This window comes from Cotesia typhae, unplaced genomic scaffold (genome assembly GCF_013202065.1).
Source record: "Cotesia typhae breed Kobodo isofemale line unplaced genomic scaffold, CoteBio_Ctyphae contig_413, whole genome shotgun sequence".
Lineage (NCBI taxonomy): Eukaryota > Metazoa > Arthropoda > Insecta > Hymenoptera > Braconidae > Cotesia > Cotesia typhae.
The window spans coordinates 1-21,319 of NW_027423750.1; the positions used below are offsets into that span (position 1 = coordinate 1).

Genomic DNA, 21,319 nt, shown 5'->3' on the forward strand with positions numbered 1-21,319 from the left:
GCTAGATATAAGGAGGACGATCGTAATGTATTACAAGCGTCCGAAAATTGGAGGACAGATCTTTCACCACTAGAGTGCGCAAGTGTCTCTAATGTCAGGTTTTTAAATAAATGACGCGGAATGCAATGTACAATCACATTTATCAAAAGAAAACATTAAAATTTCATTTTAGTTGCGAATTGGGATAATAATAATAGTAATAGTAATAATAATAATAATAATAATAATAATAATAATAATAATAATAATAATAATAATAATAATAAAGTATTCAAATAGTTTAGGTAATTTTATTCTTAATTAATAAGCGTATATATGTTGAAAGTAGAATATTACTGAAGAGTTTAATAAGTTAAGCTAGTTTAGAAATTTTACGATGTTTCTTGGCCATCATCTTTCGTTCGTTAAGAGTTCGGTTGATAAGATTAGCTAAAAATTACCTCTCATAATTACAAAATTATTCAATATTTTAGCCGTAAGCTCCTTTTTGTGTTCATCACATCCTAGGATGGGGAGGCATTTAGCTTTTGCTATTTTCTCTAGCACTTGGTGCATAGTATTTATTTTAACAGTTTTAGTACCAACTACGGTTAAAACTATTTGTTCCAATTTTTAATTAGTCTGAATAAATTTTCACTGGGAAAATTAATCCACCATTGCTCATTAATTATATGACCCGATCACGTTCAGAGGAATTCGCAGAGCGTAATGTTTCAATACATTCACAGCAAGAAGTCATTCGCTGAAATTTTCTCGCAACATATCCAGCAATATAAGCAACTATACCATCACTGGTGGAAACAACATCATAATCATGATGGTAATGCTGGTCATCACGAAAACTATTACTTCCTTCCCAATCATTTTCACTTTGTAAAAAGTTTTCATTTGAATCAATATTAATTTTATTTTGATTATGATGATTAATGTTGTTTTCAGTAGAAGAATCGTCAACCTCAGTTAAATTTTCGAACGGATAATGATTATCGTGATACAAATCATCATCGTCCTCTATATCATCCTCACTATCTTCGTCTAATAAACTTTCGAATGGTTTTCTAATAAATGACGGTATAGTATCATCATTATCGTCATCACTATCTTCGTCTAACAAGCTTTCAAAGGGTTTTTTAGCCACAGAGGTATTTGGATGAGAAAATGTATTATTATTATCATCACTAGACGAATAATTATTACTAGAAATACCATTTTCAACAATAGCGTCAATTTCATTCAGCCAATTTTTTTAATGCATTAGCTGTAGCCAGAGAATCTTTGGACTGCATTAAAGATTGTAGTAATTCACCAGCTGTGACATTGGACCCTTTCGGCGGCGTGACTAATGAATATGAACACAATAATCGAAAAACTTGCCCGAAAAGGATTGTATCCGGATGATCGTTGCAACGACAAACACTCCGCATTATACCGAAGAACTTCTATAAATTAAATAAGATTCAAATATTAAAAAAAAAAGAATATTTACTATATAACAATTTTTAATTATTCATTTGATAAAAATCCAACGATTAATACATACTTCTAATTGATCTTGATTAAGCCGCGATGTCATCAAGTACTCAAAATTACATTCTTTTGCAAAAATTCACTTAGCTCTAAAGTAGCCTGTAACGTAATTTTTAATCCAGTAAGAGTACTAGGAGTAATTGCGAAAAAAATTTATCATCAACTTCATTTTCATTTTTGATTTTTGTTTTTGCCTTTCTTCTTCTTTTTTAAAGTTCTCTTTCTTCATTAGCTTTGGCTTCCCAAATCTTCAGATAATCAATAAAATCACTTATTACCTAGCAAAAATAAATAGCATTACTTATTTATCCTCTATCTTATGGTAGTAGAAATTACTCTAGAAAAATGCATGTTTCAGAAAATAGGATACATAGTCCAAGAGAATATCAGCTATGATAAAGATTAGGAACTTCCGCAACTAATAAACTCAAATTCATTGAATTTGACTATCATTTGAAGTTTCGTTTAATAAGTTTCATATTGAAAATGTAAGTAAACTTGCGAGACTGGATTATGTGCAAACATTAGTAGGAATAATGTCATGATAAGATTGGAGTGTCTTAAATTATTTTTATAGTTATATACTTACATATATATACTTTATAAATATTTTCCAATATTGGTTATAATATGTGATCATGTACACATGGTATAATGATGGTTTTATGTTGACAATGGTTCTCCGTTTAGAACTATAATTTTCGCTTTATTATTGCGAAAAAAATTGTATGAAGCTATCAAAAGACCTAATGTATATATTAAAAATTACCTTTTTCGGGGACAATTATCATTTAAACGTAAAGCATTCAAAGGAGTACGTGAACTCATGGCTTCAATTAAATCATTTACTCTTTTAATAAAAACCACTGTTGGATCGCAATCACTGAGCTCAGGAGTAGCGTTCTTATAAGTCGCCATTGCAACTTGTATATTTTTCGAAAAAAGCTAAAAACAAAAAGTTTTAATTTTTCTCATTAAAATTAGATAAGCAGTTGTTATGATTGAAAATTTATAAAAATTAATTTTTATCAAAATAAGAATAAATACATCTTATTATTTATTTTAACTGAATCAGCTATTTATAATATGAATTGTTAGAAATTAAAGATAAATATTAGGCCAGTTACCTCGATGTTAATGATAATCTTAAATTCATTTTAACTTACTCTCGCAGCTTTATAATTATAATTACCTGATAAGCCAACGGGACATTCATCTTTTGATATCCTTCTGGATTTAAATGCTGGGGAGTTAGTTGATAAGCTATTTTTAGATTGGCTTTCAGATAAATTTCATGCAATAATAAAGCTTCCTAATGACTTTTTCTTACAAAACCATCTGGAGTCTAAAAAATAAATAACATTTTCATAAATAATTAAATACAATCATTGAAAAATTTGATAGTTGTAAAATTAAATAGGTCACTTATGAATATATTCATTCCAATGCTAACTAAATTGAAAATTCAATCGTGAATAACAGTACACTGGTGTTAAAAATCATATTATAAGAGAAGCTTACCCAAAAAAACAATCGTTTCATAATTTTGTTCCTGAAACATTTTATTAAGTGTGGAAAATCCGAAATAAACCAAAGTCTGCGGTCAAAATTGCATGGATGATCACAGCTACATTGTCCATCTTTGACACCGAAAAGTGTCCATGCTCCTCTGTTCCATTGAGCTGCATCAGAAGTAACGACATCAACATAAAACCCAGCATTCTCCAGTAATACGATGCATTCAATGAGTAATTTGTGAAGAATGGCACTCGTGACAGAATTTCTGCTCAGGAAGCTACCAACTACTTGCACCCAGTTACCCTGAAAAGGTTGGTACATGAAGACTAAGGCATGATCAGCCCGACTGTTGATTAAATTTTCCGGAGTATGTGCCCCCAAGTCTACAAAACCATCAAGCTGCATAGTTCTCCGATTTAGCTTCACGGCTTCACTTAAAGCTACTTCATCTATTAAAAGGGTACCTAGGAGAAAAAATAAAAAATTGTTAGAATGAAATAAATGTGAATCAGATGTAGTCTAACAATAATAGCCAGCTACTGTTAAAAGTTAATGAAGCTTTTAAAGAGTTATTTAAAAATATCAAATACGAATTACTTTTTCAGCTAAAAACTTATGCGCTCGGATTTGTTAATATAATCATACTCGATAGCTAAGTAGAGTTGTTAGATATAGTTAAAATGGTTGCGTTTTTAAGATTTGCATTTTTAAGATTTGCAGTTAGTAGTAAAGTGTGACAGGAATGGTGCATGGATACCCCGTTTTTCATGTGGTTCCATACGTGAACTTTTAATACGAAGAGTGTCGAATATGGCTTTAGGGAAACCAAAAGCGCTATCCAACTTCTGGATATATTTGTTAAGGGTGTCTTTGCAGGGAAGAGGGAGGATTTGACGTTCTCTGAGTCGTTCATATACCGCAGCATTTTTATACCAAGTAGCAAACATTCATAAACCCACTCAACCGTATATCTTCGTTGTTTGGCATTTTTAGCTTTTACTGCATTAAAACAAGCACGAATTGCTAGTTGTTGCACGGGAGGCAAAATAGAAATTTCCGCTCTTAGAGCTTCATCTTTAATTGCCATACAATTAAGTCGTTGCGTTTCTATAATTTTGATGAGTGATTCATTCTGTAAAGGGTTAAATAGTTAAATAGGCATTTACAGGTGATTTAATTTAAGTTCTCAGATTGTAGTTGATTAAATTTGTATTCACAAACTAAACCGTATTGACGAAATGATAATGTAATGTAACGAGCATTGTATCAAACTTTTAAGTTTATTGAAAAAAAATAAAAGAATATTGATCTTAAACACTCACAACCTGTAAATAATCAAGTATACATGAAGAAACGATAAATAAGTAAATACCTACTTTACGTTTGAGGCGCTGAATTTGTTTAGTTTTCAGGCTCTCCTGGTACTTCAAGTCAGTGTACGAACTTTTAATGTCGGGTTTGACTTTGTACGATCGATTTTGCAATTTCCGTCTCAATTGCCGACAAGCAAAGCATCGAAAAAGATTCATTTGTTTCTTATATTGTTCGTCAGGCAATGACACACCAGAACACGCCGATGAACATCTATTATTAATGAGAAATGATACTAGTAAAGTTCATTTAACAAGTAATAAAAACCTTAGAATTATCATTTTTAGGCAATTGTAGAGTATACTAATGTGCTCCGTACTTAAGATACACAATAATTATTAAGTTTGGTAATCGATTTTTAAACATGGAAAATCGATAGCAAATTTTTTAAATTTATTAATAACAAAAAATTAATGTCCGTAGCCAAAAATGGAAAAGTAATCCAGTCCCTTCACATAACTCACAGTTTTCCAATTCCTTCAAAAACTCCCAAAAATCAGATATTTGGGAAAAATTGGTATTGAATTCTACCGACTCTTGCGTTTTCAAGTTAAGTAACTAATCAAAAGTATAATGTTAACATTACCACAAAAAAAAAAACTGACGTTCGAACATTAGATTCTTATGAATTTTCAAAATTCTTGAAAGCTATTCTATCAAAATCTTCAAAAATACGCGAAAAAAATCGAGAAAATAACTTTGAGAACTGATATATTTCTGTGTAATGTTCGCTTCGAAGAAATTTGAACATTCGTTAGCAACCAACGTTCGGAACTTTATGTTTATACTGTGAAAAATAAATTACAAGATCTAAAAATTCTTACTGATATATTGAAGTCTTCACTTATTTTTATACGAAATTTTAAATTCATGGATACTTTATCTAAATGACATAAAACTATATTTTTGGATTAACTAAATCTATTGTCCAACTCCAATTTTGTGGCAAAGCATTGAATTTCAACACGTTGATAATTGTTAATAAAGAACATTTCTCAAGACGTAATTCAGGAGTAGATAACTCACGTGGCTTGAAATGATTAAATAAACAAAAATTAATGATTATTTTTTTGTAATAATAGTTCTAAATTTATAGGAGACGATATAAGAGACATGTCTAAAGACTTAACTTTTTTAACATATTCATAATTCAGATTGTTTGACTTATTGAAATATCTTATAACATGATTCTTTAATTATTTCATTTACTTTTGTTTTAAAGAATTGAATAGAGAAAAGAACGTGAATATGAAAAAAAAATAATTAATAATTTCTTTTCGAAAGACTATTTGTTTTATAACAATATTTTTCAAATTTAACTCTCATACACTGCTATAATAAATTCGAGTAAACTTGATAATTTTTATAGTGAATGTTTCTTATTATTTATAATAGTATATTACACACCTACGGAAGAAAAGTAAGAAATGTCTCAGATCACATGTAATTGTCGGCCGAGGCGAAGCCGAGGTTGACAAATATGTGATCTGAGGCTTTATTTACTTCCGTAGAGTGTATACTATTTTTTTGCTCCACGAAGGCAGGGAGCTTCACTTTCTCAATATCTCAAGTACTTAAATAAATATTCTAACAAACAAGAGTAATTAGGCCTCCTAATTGTTTGTGCTTTTATCTTAAGTTGCAGAGTAATAATTCGAAATTTTAATTTTTCTTACCTGCATTTCGTTCTCACAATTATCATTTTCTTCAAAATTTTCAAATACGTCAATGCGTTTTGGTGACTCACAATTAATTATGTTTATGAGATCATTACTAATTATTGGTTCTTGGTTTTGTGGTGAGTTAGTTTTATGGTCATTTGTAATTAATAAATGGCATTGCATATACTGAGCTTCGTTATTTTCATTGTTGCAAGCTTTGTTTACACGGTTCGGATTCAACGTCGGAATAGCATCAGGCTTTAGCGAGTATCTTTTTCGAGGTAATTCTTCATAAATTCCAGTAGTCAATAATATTTTATCAGTTTTAATAATATCTTGATCATTAAAATGTAATTCACAGACATAATCTTTTTTTGGGGTGAGATCTTGCTTTAATCCACAGTACCACAATTTTAACAAGTCTGGACACTTGAATAAACAAACAAAAAATTGACATGAAGTTATATTTGGAAATAATTTTGATAAGTTACTTTGAGTAAAACGTTAGCTCCAAAAAAATGGTAACGATGCAATTTTTTAAAACTAATTCTAAGAAGAAAAAAATTACGTTATACCTTTTTACAATTTCTTTTTTAATTTGATCAAAAATGATACTAAAATCTACTGATATAAAAATTTTTGGGACTCTTGTAACATAAATTATTTAAAAAAAATATTTTGAAAAAAGAGCACTTATAATTTCCTTTAATTTCTATAGGTAAAATTTTTTTTATAATCATTTAATTAATATAAATTTAATTAGTATAAAAATTATTTCTTACAAAAATACTAAGTTAGGTTATATTACCTGTGGCACAATAAATAAAGACGTGTTTCGACTATTTAATTTTAATTTTTTATTACGATCTTTTATCCGGCCACTCAAACACCCATCAACTATACATTTATTTACCATTTTAAACTATTATCACTTTGATTATTAATTAAAAAACTAATTAACTAACTGAATGTCAATTTGGTGTTATTAATAAACAATAACAAACGGACGCCATGATCCGGACATTAGCGAACGTAGTGACGCCCTAGCGGCTTCTTTTTGAAAATGATCTATCCTCAGTTTTCCGGACGCACTAACTGTACATTTACCTATGTCGATCGTCCTCCTTATATCTAGCCTCCGTGACAAAAATATAGAAATGAAATGTTATCATCATGCTGCCATCTCTTAAATAATTACAAAACTATTATTTGAGACATGCGCATTAAAATCGTTAAAAAAAAAAAATCCCAGCAGCTGTTTATTGTCGCTGCCGCTGGGAATAGCCGCATATTTATTTATTTATTTTTTTTTTTTGACGTGAATACAAGAAAATAATGGTTAATATTTTATCTGTAAAATGACTTTTTATTCATTGATCATTCTTTATTTATTTTAGTCGTTCAAAATCAAATGTGATAATTAAAATAATTGGTAATTTATTAATTTACTAATTTAGTTGGTGATATTGATGAATTTAATTTGGCTTTGGGGTTATATTTGTAATGGCTCAGGTGAAGGAATTTTCTGAGAATAAAAGGTTTGACGTTGACGATTTGAGTGACAATGAAATCAAGGGCTCTATCAACGGTAAAGAAAATAATGACAGCAATTTTGAGGACAACTGTGGAGAAAAAACTCCTGTACAAAACAGAAGCACAAATAAAAACAATTCCATATTCAACACTATTTCAAAAATCGTTAATCGCTCTACTAAGGTAATTTTTTTTTTTTTTAAATTTGTATTCGAGTATTTAGTTGTTTAATTTTATTAGATTTTAATTATTCTGACATTAAACTATTTCAAGTTGATTACTTATATTTTTCTTGAATTCAATCATTATTTCTGGATTAATTTCCAATAATATTACTGGATAATTAAAAATAGAATTGTAATAATTGTTATTTTCAGGTCCCAGAGATCACGGATTTTAAAATAGTAAAGCCAATAAGCCGAGGAGCATTTGGAAAAGTTTTTCTGGGTTACAAGAAAACAAACCCAGACCAAATCTACGCAATAAAAGTAATGAAAAAAAATGAGATGATCCACAAGAACATGGCCTCTCAGGTAGTAATTGAGCGTAATGCTCTTGCAATCACTCACAGTCCATACTGCGTCCAGCTTTTTTACTCACTGCAATCTCATAGCTGCATCTACCTGGTGATGGAGTACATGGTTGGCGGGGACTTGAAAAGCTTTCTGGGTAACGTCGGTTATATGGACGAGTCAATGGCAATGTTCTACACCGCGGAAGTTTGCCTTGCCCTGGAGTACCTCCATTCTCACGGAATCGTCCACAGAGACCTGAAACCGGACAATATGCTTCTCTCTCGAGAAGGTCACGTTAAGCTTACCGATTTTGGGTTGAGTCGCATCAACGCTCTTCACCGTGACCTCGAAATATCTGACCTCGTAAATCATACTCCCACTACTGCAAATTTTTTAGCTCGGACACCTGGACAATTGTTATCACTTACCTCTCATTTGTCGTTCGGCTCCGGAAAATCTTCAATAGACCTCGATGGATCTATCACTGAAATTGACACTTCAGTATCTCAAAATTTGCTATCAGTTTTACAGAAAAACGCCGACAGCAGCCACTTGTCTGGAGTAGACCCGTTTCAATCAGCAGATGACATTGAGTACAACGCCGACGACGATGTTTTCGAGGCACCCAGTGGAGGTAGCAGCTATCACACCGCCGAATCCTCGAGAAAATTATCTACTACTAGCAAAGACACCGCTGAATCCACTTTTGGGAGTGACTCCAAGAGTATAAACAGCCCTTCTAATTTTTTGGTCTCGTTTTCCCGAGGAACTAAAAGAAAAAGGGGATCATCCTCAACAGGACTCACCCGGGAAATTCTTTTAATAGGCCTGGATGCTAATTCGACTCCGAAAAGACCCAACAGAGGACTATTGACCAGGACAGGAAGCTTCAGTGGAGAAATTCTCGGAAGAATAGAAGAAAATTCCGAGACCGGAAAATACAAACATGAAGCTCGGGTTGCTTTCAGTACTCCGGTTTCTTCTTATTCTTGTTCTTATTTTTCTAGACAAGGATTGGGTGGTGGGCCAGGAAAAAATAGAAAAGATAAAAAAGAGACAAGATTCGAGCTTCCAGAGACCGGATCATCTGCTGGAGAGCGGTCACCACAAGGGATTTCTCCGATAAAAACTCCTGCGGGAAGTTTACAAGATGCTAACTTTACACCATATAGAACTCCTAAAAGTGTGAGAAGAGGGGGAGATAAGTCGGACAGCAGGATTCTTGGGACTCCTGACTATTTGGCACCAGAGTTACTTAGGAAACAAGGGCATGGCGCTGCGGTAGACTGGTGGGCATTGGGGGTCTGTTTGTATGAGTTTTGTACGGGGATTCCCCCTTTTAATGATGATACACCACAAAAAGTTTTTGAGAATATTTTGAAAAGAGACATTCCTTGGCCTGAAGGGGATGAAATTTTGGGAAAATACGCGATTCAAGCGATTGATAGCTTGTTGACGTTGGATCAAAAGGAGAGGCCAACGGCTAAGGAGGTCAGAAAAATGCAATTTTTTAATGAATTTCCTTGGGATAAACCTGAAGAAGCTGTGCCCCCTTTTGTACCCAACCCTGATGATAATTGGGATACTTGTTATTTTCAAGGTAATAACCTCCTATATAGTATATCGTTATTTTTTTTTTTTTTTTTTTTTTTTTTTTTTTTCTCGCAAACTTGTATTATTTTTAATCAATAAATTTTTTTATTAATCATTTAATCATTTTTCAGCTCGAAATATAATGCAGCATCTAAATGTTAGCAGCTGTGAAAGTTGAACAAGGCCAAGGGTTTCTGCAGTGTGTAAAATAAATAATAATTCTTATCGTAAGCCTTATTTTTAATTAATTGTAAAATAATATTAATAACATAATTATAATTAATTTTAGTAATACCAATTATTGTACTGATATTTTAATGAAACTTAATTTTTTATACTAATGATAAACTTATACACATATATTTATAATTAAATTTTATTATTTAAATGCCCAGTCTTTTATTGGATTGATAAATATAACGGACGTTTACTATTAATATTATTGTTATTATTATTATTATTATTATTATTATTATTATTATTATTATTATCTATTTTAGATTCTTGTAAATCCAAGGAAGAAAATGAGTTACTCGTGTATAAACTCCTGGATATTGTCCTTTTCCGCACCCAATTCCCCAGCTTACTATTCCAACTTGTGTCCATCTGCCGTCGTTTACCATTAATGGTCCACCACTGTCACCCTAAAAATAAAAAAAATCGATATAATATTTCAAAAGATCTTTAAGAATTTTTTTTTTTTTTTTTTTTTTTGTTAAAATTTTAATTTATCAAAAGATAAATTTTTAAATTATAAAATCTTACAGAACACGAATCTTTAGCAGCACGTCCAGCACAAAGAAAACTGTCAACAATACCACCAGGTGCTGCTGCGCCATATTTAATTTTGCATTCTGCATTAGACCATACTGGAATTGCGACTTCTTGTAATACAGCTGGTTGAGGTCCACCTGAAAAATTTCATTAAAGATAATAAAATTTATTATTTCAATAAATAAAATCTTTCCACTTGAAAGGATTATTTTTAAAATTCAAAAAACCCGCCATCTTTAAATCTAACCCCAAGCGCCATCTTGAAGACTCATTACGAAATCACTATTTCCGAAGAAATTCAATCCGAACAAAGCGACGGTTTCGTTTATAAAAAGGTTAAATAATTTTATTTCGACATCTCTACCAAATTTATTCTAATTGATAAATAAATAGCATTAGGTATCAATTCGAAAAAAAAAAAAATCTTTAAATTAACTTTAATAAATTAAAAAAATAAAACATACTTTCCCGGAGAGATCCCCACCCAATAACAGTAGCAACTTTGTTGTTGTACAATTGGGAGCCGGTTGGCAGGCAAATTGGCCTGATGAGCTCTGAAAATTCCACAGGCTCATTCAAAGTCAACAGAGCTACGTCGTTATAGAGCGTCCTGGCGTCAAAGCCTTTATGCCTGACAACTCTCCTGACACGCCTTTCTACGTGACGGATTTCCGTGCTAGTCTTTATGTTGTAGTCTCCAAGTCTCACAGTGAGTCTTGCTACATCCCAAGAGTTCATGCTGAAAAACAGAAAAACGGTATGTTTTATAATTTACAATTTTAAAAAAAGTAATAAATAAATAAATAAATAAAAATGATGATGATGACAATAATTGTAGGATAACTCACTGAGCAACACAATGGGCGGCAGTAAGTATATGTTTGTCGCTGATGAGTGATCCGCCACAAACCTGTCTTCCAGCGTTGAAAAGCGCGGCGATCCAAGGCCACTCGCCGGGATCAGCATTGTGACCACCAACAATTCTTTTGTCTTGCTCCTGATCCCCGTTCTTGGCCCCGCACTCTGAGGAGCTGACAATCGTCGAGCTGGTGGTTGTTGTTACAGGTTTTGTTGTGGTGGCACCTGGCCACCAGCCGGGTTTTTTAGTCGGCCAGGTTGTTGAACTTGGCTTTTTGCTGGTCATCGTTACTGATGAAGCGGAGGAGGATGATGATGATGATGATGATGATGATGGAGGCATCAGGCTAGAAGGATACTCGTCTGATAATGGCCTCGAGGAGCTGGATGTTGTTGGCCTAGAAGATGAAGACGATGAGGGATGAGTGGGGAGAGGAGGAATTGTGTGATGGGGTGGATGGGTCGGCAATGGAGGCGGCCATGAGCCCATTGGTGGTGATTGAGGGGCCAGTTCGATTGGCTTATCGTGTGATTCGTATTCCTAGAACAATGTAAGTATTTTAATTTTCAATTTATCGAAAAATTAATACCAATAATCGATAAAAAAATTTTTAGTGATAAATATTAAATCTTAATAAATATTTTTTTTTAATATTGTAAAAAGTTTACTTCGGGATCTTCAACAGAAACAGGAACAGATACTGGAGCTAACGTCGTTGATGGTGCTCCTGAACAACATATACCGTAACCCATTCTTCCGTCACTCCGGGTGTAGCTGCATGTATCGTAGACTCCGAGGATCCAGCCGTCAAGAGCCCCAAGATCCGGGATTTTAAAATACGGGTAACATTCTTTAAAAGTTGTACAATTACCCACTTGACCTTTTGACGTCAAGCATTGCCCTCCTGGTTGTTTTTTTCCGGTCCAATCTAAATTACGGGCTCCTGGACGCGGTTCTGTTGGTACTTAAATTTTTTAATAAATTCTCAATATGCTCATAATAACTTTTTATTATTAATAACTAAAAATTGGCATCCAGTTAAATATTCTTTAGTATTGATATAAATTGAATACGTGTAAAAATTTGGCACGATTTAAAAAACATTAGAATACTTTAAACGTATATAAATAACATGTAAAGGCTCAATAAACACATGCACTAATAACATTATTATTGCAGACGTGAAATCGGTACGCTAGAAGACGCGTCATGAATACACAATGATTTTTTTTTTTTAATTTCTACGACATTTTTCGTAGTTCAAGGTCAATGTCAACAAAAACAATCAATAGTAATAATTTAATTAAGGATAATTAAACATAATATCAAAAATTTTTACCTTCTAGGACGACAGCGTCTTCGAAACAATAACAACAACAACAACACCAACACAAAAAAAGAGTTATTAAACGAAAAATCATTTTGAGGGTCATGATCACAAAACTTTCATTGAATCTCAACAAGTGAATAGTTGATATACATATATTTTTTTTTTTATTTTTATTTTATAAAGTAAGGAAAATAACGAAAATTAATAAACAAATGACTGATTCAATATCTATCGGTCGAATAATAATAAAAACACGTTCGGTCGAGTAAGAAAGGTAGTCAGGATAAGACTAAACCGTTTTCCAAGGCGCGTCTTCTTTATAACGGGTTAACCCTTCTCCTTCTCTTCTTCATAATTCTAGCTTCTATTTCACCCCAAGGTATCGTTTGTTTTAGTGAAGGTATTTAGCAAAAAAATTTGTTAAAACAAGATTGAAATTTATTAAGTAACCTTGAGAAGGGCAATAAACTTTATTGAAAATGGTTTTTTATCGTTAGTTTCAAAATATCTATTTTTATGGGTAATTATTTAGAATAAAGAAAAATAGGTTGTAGAAAATTTTATTGAAGATAAAAAAAGGTCTGATGCAAAATTGTCATAGAACAAATCGTTAAAAATTTTTGGTAATTTATATGACTTTTTATATAGAAAATATAAAAGGATAATGATTTGCGTAAAAGGAGAATTTTATGGCGGGTAAAAAAAATTTTACACAAAATTTTGATAGGACAAGTCATTGAAAAATTATGGCTATTTAAGCTTTTCCTTTTTTTTTTTTTTTTTTAAATCCAAATAATGTTGGTGGAAAAAACCCGATGGATTTTGTAAAAAAAAAAAAAAAAAATAAATAAATAAATAAATAAGTTAAATAATCCATTAAAAGTTAAGTGGGGAAAAAAATAACTGAGGTGACTGTACAAGACGATTTATTTTATTTCTCTCTTCGAGGCCTGGAAAAGGACTTGGATTCGCGTGATCTCCAAGAAAATAGATATCTAGTTGCAAAAATAAAATATAAATATATTCATCAGCAAGTAGATGATGATAGAGATTTTATTTTTTTTATTTATTTATTTTTTTCTTCCACTTAGAAGACATTGATCTGGGGAGGTAATCGATAAAGGGAAGTTTAACAACCCGTCAAACCGGACTTACTAACCAAAATAATCTTCTGCTTATTAGAAAGGTTTCACAATTTTTTGCAGGCTGGTTTTTTTTTTTTTTTTTTTCCCTTTTTAACAATTGTTCATAGTTCATATAAACAAACTTCCCCACGATTAACATAAGATTAAAAAAAAAATTGCCGGAGGCTACTCTATTCAGATAATAACGGGGCTTAAGATAAAAAAAGAGAAATTTATTTATACTCAAAAAACGAATTTGAGTGACATTTGTCATAGATTATAAAATTAAATGCAAATTAGTGTTTTAATAAGCCACGGGAAATTGGGATTAACTTGATCTATTGAGAGCTTTGTTTGTGTAGACGTTTGTGAAAGGTAAAAAATATATTGGCGTCACTGGCCTCGTCAAGGTCGCCAACGTACACGACTCAGTAAGCGAAATTTTAAATTTGCCGCTTCATTTAATTTTGTTTGTTTATTTTTTTTTATTTTTTTTTTTATTTTATTTATTTTTTTTTTTTTAAAAGAAAAAACTTTGAGAAAGTTTTATTTTCTTGTGGCACAAATTTCATTTAAGTTTGCATGACTGTATTTGTTTTTTAATTTTCGGTTTAGAACAAAAAAACGTTTGATAGAACGAGTCGTTAAAAAGTTATCAGAAATTGAAGTTTTTGAAAATTCATAATGGGAGGTTTTTACTAAAAATAATTAAAGAAAAACTTTTATTATAAAATGTATTTATTATCATTTTTTTTTTTACTATTGTATTGAAAATTTATAATATTTGATAATATATCATATCATAGTAATATCACCTCTGGCCCAATCTCACGATGGCAAGATATCGCGATTTTTTATTTTCATACATTTAATTTTTATGTTAAACAATGTTTTAATAAAATAACTTAAAATATAAATTTTTACTTACAAATATATATATATATATATATATATATATATATATATATATATATATATATATATATATTTTTTTTTTTTTTTTGCTATAATATACATTTAAAAATTATTTAAGGAAAAAAAATTAGCCCATTAATTTTGGGTAAAATTATTAGGTAATTTTTTTTTATATCAGGTTTGATTATTATTTAGTCTTTTATTTTTTAGCTGAGCAAAATATTGACTTTTTTTTAAGTAGCAATAACATTTTGTTATTTGTTTTTTTTTTTTTTTTCTAATTTTCAAAAATAAGAAAACTAATAGTTAAATTAATAACAAATTGGGCTTTCATGTAATAAAATACAAGAGATCCGTCTTTCACAATATTCTTATTTTTTTTTTCTTTCTTAAATTGATGAATAAAAAAAACAATGATCAATAATTATAAATGTCATGTATTGAGTCTGTTTTAAAATAAAAAATTAAAATTAATAAAAATAAACAAACAAATCTCTTACAATATTTTTTTCCACATACTTTAATAATTAATTAAAATTAATATTTTAAAACTTTTAATATCGCACTGACTTGTTTGACAATTAATCATTAATCAATCAATTACAAATAAAAAATTAAAAAATCCATTCATTTACATTCATGCCTTATTTATATAAAACATATTTATTTATTTAATATTTCAACTAATTAATTTTCTTTTATCTTTTATTTATTTAATTATAACAAAATATTTTTAACATGCATTTACAAGCGTATTTTGATCGTTGCTTTGATATTCGGTATGACAATATTAAGATTTAATATTACTATATTTTATATTAAATTTTTTGATTAAAAAAAAAAAAGAGGAAAAAAATTAGGACTAATTTTCTGTTAAGCTACGACTTATGCCAAATTATTGCTGGTGATTTTATTAAATTAATTAAACATGTATATAAATAATGTATAGGCAAGTAGGGCATTGTTAATAAAAATTTTTGATTAACTTTAAATGGCTATAACTTAATAACTATTGGCTTTTATGGAAAGTTTAGGGCATTTTTTTCTTTAAAAAAGAAAAAAAAAAAAATATGATTTAAGAAAAAAATGGCTTTTTTAGTATTTAAAACTTGATAATTTAAGATTTTTGGAAACTATATGACACTTTAAATGGCTGTAACTTGTAAATTATTAATTTTTGATAAAAAAAAAAAAATTAATCATATTTTTGGAACTTTTATATGACACTTGAAATGGTTGGACCTTTATGAATATTGATTTTAGTAAAAAACACAAAGAATAATCAACAGAGTTTAAAATTCTAAACAGAAAATATTCGTAGAAAATTTTGGATATCAATATCAATTTAATAAAATAGATAGATAAGAACAATCGTATAAGCAGCATACAATATATGAACTTTAATAGGCGGAGTATGTTCATAATAATGGATAAAATTTAATCTATCATAAACTCATAACTTAACAATTAATATTTCAATCTTTTACGTATTTGTTTAAACCTCTTCAACCCTCGATAATAGTAATAGTAATAATAATAATAATAATAATAATAATAATTATACGGTTAGTAAAAAATATTAACGATCAACTTAAATCAATTTTGATTGATTTATATCATGCACTTTGTTTGAAAAACGAAAGTTATAATTAATGACATAAAATAAAAATATAGATGCCTAAAACGGCACGTGGATCTTAAAAAAAAACCTAATTATTAATTTATTGAATTTATTATTATTGATAAATTAATAAACAATTTTTTTTAACATCCAAAAAAACCGACTGCCAGCGGATAACATTAACAATCAATAAAAAAAAAAATTATAACGTTTTGTCTAATTAATAATTAATTAATTAAAATGTTTTGATGTTCCTCATTGCCACCATGAGTTAAAATAATGATAATAATAATTATAATAATAATAATGATAATATAAAATAATAATAATTGTTAATAAACAATATTTACAAACATAATTGACACTAATTTACCTTTAATGATTATAATAATAATAATAATAATAATAATTATTATTATTATTATTATTATTATTATTATTATTATTATTATTATTATTATTATTATTATTATTATTATTATTATCATTATTATTATTTTATTAATGTAATTATTATTGTTAACATTGATAAAAAAAAATTAATATAATTATTAGTAGCAATATAATTATAATATAATTATTATCTTAATTAATTAATTTTTATTATTATTATATTAATTGCCAGTTTTTTTAATTAAAAAATCAATTGATTGATAAATTAATTTAAAAAAAAGTTTAATTAATTAAACAGTCAGAGAGCTCACGAATTCGTGACCTCGTGAACGTGGCCGTGAATATGAGAATTTACAGTCGCGGGTGAAGTTGATGATGATAATGACGGAGACGGGGGCGTTAATTGTGTTTGCAATTTAATTAGTGTAACATCATAACCTATTGACGTCGAGTCGTTGGGATCATCTGGGTCCCCAGGTGACCCTGGATTGCTTTGATTACACTCCGGGTTTGCCGGTGTCGTTGAATGACTCACTTCCAATAGGAATAAGTCTTCGTCGACGTAATGGCGGATCATGTCGTCGTCAATTTTCGCCGTGATTCTGTAACAAATTATATAAAAAAAAATGAATTTATTTTTACTGTTGTATATTTGAATAAATTTAATTATCATTTAAAACAATAACATATATAATGATAATTATAAAATTAATAAATGTTAATAAAAATATAGAATTTTCATGCATAATTAATTGAAAAATGTAGCATGTTAATGATTATTATAATTTATTATTGATTGCACATTCAACACATAAACTTACCCCTTTGCGTTTTTTCGATACAAATTATTAATACTCGAGGATGCAATTTTGTACTTTGATTCAATCTGTAAAATAGAAAAAAGTAGAACATTAGAATTTTTTCATCGCACTCTTTTTTTTTTTTTTCTTCTTTCTTTCATTTTTTTTAATATTTAAAAATTCATTATCATAGATTTTATTAAAAAAATTTCTTTTTTTGACAAAAAAAAAAATTTTTTTTTACGATTGCTTTCCACTTTTTTCTCAGTTACTTTTTATGCTGATAAAAATGGTAAATTATTTAATTAACCAATTAATTCATAATATGGTTATTTATTAGCGATGTATGTGATTTACTTACGTTAGAGCCTAGTGGTATTAATTTATAAGCGTTACATTAATTACCCAATCAAAGAACATTTATTCATTTACGTGGAAGATTAATCATGATAAGTTACAATGTTGCATGCTTTCTTGTGATATTTTATTCATTATTATTATTATTATTATTATTATTATTATTATTTAGATTTGAATTTTATTAACAATATATATATACAACAATAGCGCTGTAATGCATATATAATTTTTTATTTTTAAAAATACTTATAGCTTATGATAATGTGTTTTATAAATAATTAATATGTATATATTTAATGTTATATTCCAGCTACAAGTAGTTTTAATAATTAGCAACAAAAATAAAAAAAATATGCTAACTTTTTTTTAAGTAAAAACTAAATCATTGTTATAAAAAAATAAATTTGACGGGCCATAAAATTTAATTTAAATAAAAATAAATTAGCAATATTTTTTAGTACATTGTTAGCATTTCGGGGTTATTGACGGATACAATAAACTTACCCGTCTAATGAGCAGAGAAAATTGGAGCTTGGATGCTTGCAACCTCGAGGAAAAAACGTATTAATGGTGACCGATAATCACTGCTCCAAAATCCAGTTTTCTCTGCTGCAAGTCTGAACAATAACAAATAATAAAAAATATAACACGATATTCTATTTTGACTTAACTTATTTATAAAATACTAATTTTAACAATCTTAAACGGCGGATTCCCCCGTGTGATAAGATCAAATAATTATTTTTTCTATTTCCAATAAGCCTATCAGCTGAAATCGTAGAAAAAGTGAGTGTCCTTTCTTTTTAAGTTGGATATCTTCGGTATTGGTATAACTTAAAATCATGATTTTTCTTACTTACTCTTAAAATTTATTTATAAATAAATAATTCTATATTTTGATTGGTTTAAAAAAAAAAAAAAAAAAAAAAAGTTTTTAATAAACAGGCTGTCACACGGCGGGGGCACCTCTATTTAACTAATTTTAAAAATAAATGATATTACAATTAATTAAAAATTAACAAATATACTTACAGCATTGAGGAGTCCTTGGACGGTAGGAGGCGTGACATGTAACGGCGTGTAGACATCTTCAGATTCTTGTCTGACATAAAGCATTACCCGTTCTTCAGAATTGTTTCCACGGAGGTGAGATTGCTGAGTTTGGTGCTGAAGATGCAGACGATTACTAACACTTGAGACGAGAGTTCCTGCAGTAGAGGTCAAAGCACCTGGAGGAACTCCTTGAAGAACGGTGCCTTGCAATTCCTGGACTTGCATAAGCAGCGAGTCTTTTTTGTCGTGGATTCCGGCGAGGTTATCTGGAGGAAAGTGGTTGTGAAATTTCAAAGCTGGAAGACTGGGTCTTCCGCATCCTGGATACGGACTACTGGTTCCTGTTTTCATTCCGCCCTCGCCGTTGCTGAGCGATGAGGTGTCTGTGTCACCACTGCCATTTCCCGCGCCGTAGAACCCTGATAATTCCATTGTAGAAAACTGCTGAACAAAAATTTGGTAATTAATTTATAAAAATTTTTTTTACAATTTAATATATTTTATATTATACAATATTTATTAAAATAAAAATATTAATTCTATTAGATATAATTTTTAAAAATAAATATTGTATAATTAGGTTAAGAAAGTAAAATAATTTACCTTGTCAAGTGCGTGCTCAGCGGGTGGTGAAAATAATACCGGTGGTTTATGAAGATCAGTCATTGAATAAAATTCACTGCGTTCAGTAACAGAGTGATACAATTCATCAAGCTTTTTCCTGCCTGTAGCAGTCATTTTACGCTTGGCTGCTCTTCTCTCTTCGTCGCGTGTCTTTCTTTCGGCACCCTACATTTAATTATACTCCATTTAATTCAATTCCTCTCTACTATATATATATAGTTAACTGATGAAAGGTCGAATCACAACAAGCCTTTAATACAAAGTCTCTACTTATGCATATAACATGACACACAACATACATATCTAGAAAATTTAATTAAGTTATTAATTATTTATTCATTTACCTTATCACAAAAAACTTTTATTTGACAGTAACCACGATGAGAAGGTGGCGTGTATGAATGAGAATGTGAAGGTGGTTCTTCATATGTGTCCACTTGGACATGTAACGGCAATCCTTTTACACCTTTTTGACTTGAAAAATCCGTGCTTAAACACTGTACTGCGACGTTTATCTGAAATAATGTCAAAAAAAAAAAAAAAAAAGTAAATTTAACAGCAGACATTTAAATTTTGCGCTGCGCATGCGCATTTATTTATACTGAGCTATTAACATCCAGAGACAATTTTGTTGATATTTTGAGATTCAGTTAACTCGATTAACTTGACAGTTATATATTTATTTCAAATCATAGAGTTATAAAGGATCAGTGAGAGAAAAATATATGACAAAGAAAAATTTTTACCTTTGCTGAAGATTCTAATGGATTCCAATATACAGCAATGGCATTATGAGCAACTTCTTCGATACAGCCAACCAATCCAACGCTATTTTTTGTGTCTAGATAAAAAAAAAAAAGTTAATTAAAACCTTACAAGGAAAAAAAAAGTGTTTGCATTAAGCATAAATTAACAATTGGCATTATTAATATGGTATAAATAAAATAGTTAACTTGACAAGCTAATTTGAATAAAGATATATAAAAAAAATATCGATTATGATAATTTTATTGGTAGTTAAGCGCTTACCGGCTTAACCTCAACTATATAGTTATCCTTAGCTCGAACAGTAAGCTTGCGTAAGGAATAGTGTGTGTGTTTTATTAAATTTATTATTAATATAAGATAATTTGCTTTTTATTAATTGTCATTGTGCAATAATTAATTATTATTGCAGATATTTATGAACCTTACCCGCATCAAGAATCCGTTGCTTCACTGAATGCTGCCTACCGTGCCAAAATTGCCAAGCTTTTATTTCGTCTTCTGGGCTTTTTTCTTCACGGAACATTAACATTACAACACTCTGTAAGTAATAATAATGATAATATTTAATTTTTATGAATAGAATTAACATAATTGCAGTTATTGCCAAGAGAAAGTCAAACATTTATGTGTTTAAACTTTTGGTTACAGTTTTATTTCATATAATCTCAATTAATAAAGCTGATTTTTTTTTTCTTGCAATAAAGACCTCTAATGACAGAGGAAAATAATTTCGAGCACGGTAATTTCTGTGGTATATATCTTAAAAAAAAAAAAAAAAAAAAAAAAAAAAATTGATCGATAAAAAATTACAAACCAAAATAATTGAAAACTGCTAGATAGTTACATAATAAACTTCCGTATTTTAATTCATTAATCGAATAGTAAAGAATAGAGTATAAAAAATTAAGTTTCACTCGTAAATCTATTTATATATGCAAGCGCTTATATATAACAAGTTCTAATTAGTTATTGATTTCAAT

The 21,319-nt window shown here is 29.4% G+C and overlaps 4 protein-coding genes across 16 annotated transcripts in view; 1 reads left to right on the forward strand and 3 right to left on the reverse strand.

The window, feature by feature from the left end:
- Positions 1-2,275: 2,275 nt before the first annotated feature.
- On the reverse strand, positions 2,276-7,214 carry LOC141527920 (uncharacterized). Of its 7 annotated transcripts, none has more exons than XM_074243676.1 (7): positions 6,886-7,214; positions 6,093-6,506; positions 5,241-5,446; positions 4,418-4,629; positions 3,049-3,509; positions 2,720-2,872; positions 2,276-2,472 (listed from the first exon to the last, which is right to left on the reverse strand). In XM_074243676.1, exons 4-6 carry the CDS (start codon positions 4,572-4,574, stop codon positions 2,840-2,842), a joined length of 651 nt encoding a protein of 216 aa, XP_074099777.1. In that variant the 5' UTR covers positions 4,575-4,629; positions 5,241-5,446; positions 6,093-6,506; positions 6,886-7,214; the 3' UTR covers positions 2,276-2,472; positions 2,720-2,839. The 7 variants fall into 7 exon arrangements, with proteins under 7 accessions (XP_074099777.1, XP_074099774.1, XP_074099772.1 ...); XM_074243673.1 differs by lacking the exon at positions 5,241-5,446 and adding an exon at positions 6,653-6,789; XM_074243671.1 differs by lacking the exon at positions 5,241-5,446.
- Positions 7,215-7,345: 131 nt separating this feature from the next.
- On the forward strand, positions 7,346-10,155 carry Gwl (serine/threonine-protein kinase greatwall). Its single transcript, XM_074243793.1, has 3 exons — positions 7,346-7,793; positions 7,988-9,725; positions 9,850-10,155. The coding sequence occupies exons 1-3, from the start codon at positions 7,581-7,583 to the stop codon at positions 9,894-9,896; spliced, it is 1,998 nt and encodes a 665-aa protein (XP_074099894.1). The 5' UTR covers positions 7,346-7,580; the 3' UTR covers positions 9,897-10,155.
- Positions 10,156-10,209: 54 nt separating this feature from the next.
- Positions 10,210-14,789, reverse strand: LOC141527986 (uncharacterized). The gene is made up of 6 exons (XM_074243795.1): positions 12,691-14,789; positions 12,020-12,315; positions 11,341-11,891; positions 10,957-11,231; positions 10,484-10,629; positions 10,210-10,362 (listed from the first exon to the last, which is right to left on the reverse strand). The coding sequence occupies exons 1-6, from the start codon at positions 12,782-12,784 to the stop codon at positions 10,210-10,212; spliced, it is 1,515 nt and encodes a 504-aa protein (XP_074099896.1). The 5' UTR covers positions 12,785-14,789.
- A 2,020-nt stretch (positions 14,790-16,809) lies between these two features.
- Grh (grainy head) overlaps positions 16,810-21,319 on the reverse strand; it is a 29,524-nt gene continuing 25,014 nt past the window's right edge. For 2 of the 7 annotated variants that reach the window (XM_074243788.1, XM_074243789.1), the window contains exons 9-15: positions 20,766-20,877; positions 20,318-20,412; positions 19,916-20,086; positions 19,551-19,736; positions 18,927-19,391; positions 17,556-17,620; positions 16,811-17,336 (exon numbers count right to left, since the gene is read on the reverse strand). In XM_074243788.1, coding sequence (XP_074099889.1) covers positions 17,042-17,336; positions 17,556-17,620; positions 18,927-19,391; positions 19,551-19,736; positions 19,916-20,086; positions 20,318-20,412; positions 20,766-20,877 — 1,389 coding nt within the window. In that variant the 3' untranslated portion in view covers positions 16,811-17,041. Of the gene's footprint in view, positions 17,337-17,555; positions 17,621-18,398; positions 18,512-18,926; positions 19,392-19,550; positions 19,737-19,915; positions 20,087-20,317; positions 20,413-20,765; positions 20,878-21,319 lie in introns of all 7 variants that reach the window. The other 5 variants (XR_012479273.1, XM_074243791.1, XM_074243790.1 and 2 more) reach the window with 5 other exon arrangements.

Coding starts and splice junctions, on each gene's coding strand:
- LOC141527920 (XM_074243671.1), bottom strand. CDS start 6,118: ATGATAATTGTGAGAACGAAATGCAG. Junction 3,510..4,417: donor GCGCCTCAAACGTAAAGTAG/GTATTTACTTAT, acceptor TTTTTCTCCTAG/GTACCCTTTTAATAGATGAA. Junction 2,873..3,048: donor TGAAACGATTGTTTTTTTGG/GTAAGCTTCTCT, acceptor TTTATTTTTTAG/ACTCCAGATGGTTTTGTAAG.
- Gwl (XM_074243793.1), top strand. CDS start 7,581: ATGGCTCAGGTGAAGGAATTTTCTGAGAATAAAAGGTTTGACGTTGAC. Junction 7,794..7,987: donor TCGTTAATCGCTCTACTAAG/GTAATTTTTTTT, acceptor TGTTATTTTCAG/GTCCCAGAGATCACGGATTT. Junction 9,726..9,849: donor GGATACTTGTTATTTTCAAG/GTAATAACCTCC, acceptor ATCATTTTTCAG/CTCGAAATATAATGCAGCAT.
- LOC141527986 (XM_074243795.1), bottom strand. CDS start 12,784: ATGACCCTCAAAATGATTTTTCGTTTAATAACTCTTTTTTTGTGTTGG. Junction 11,232..11,340: donor GCCGCCCATTGTGTTGCTCA/GTGAGTTATCCT, acceptor TCTGTTTTTCAG/CATGAACTCTTGGGATGTAG. Junction 10,630..10,956: donor GTGGGGATCTCTCCGGGAAA/GTATGTTTTATT, acceptor GAAATTTTTCAG/GTGGACCTCAACCAGCTGTA.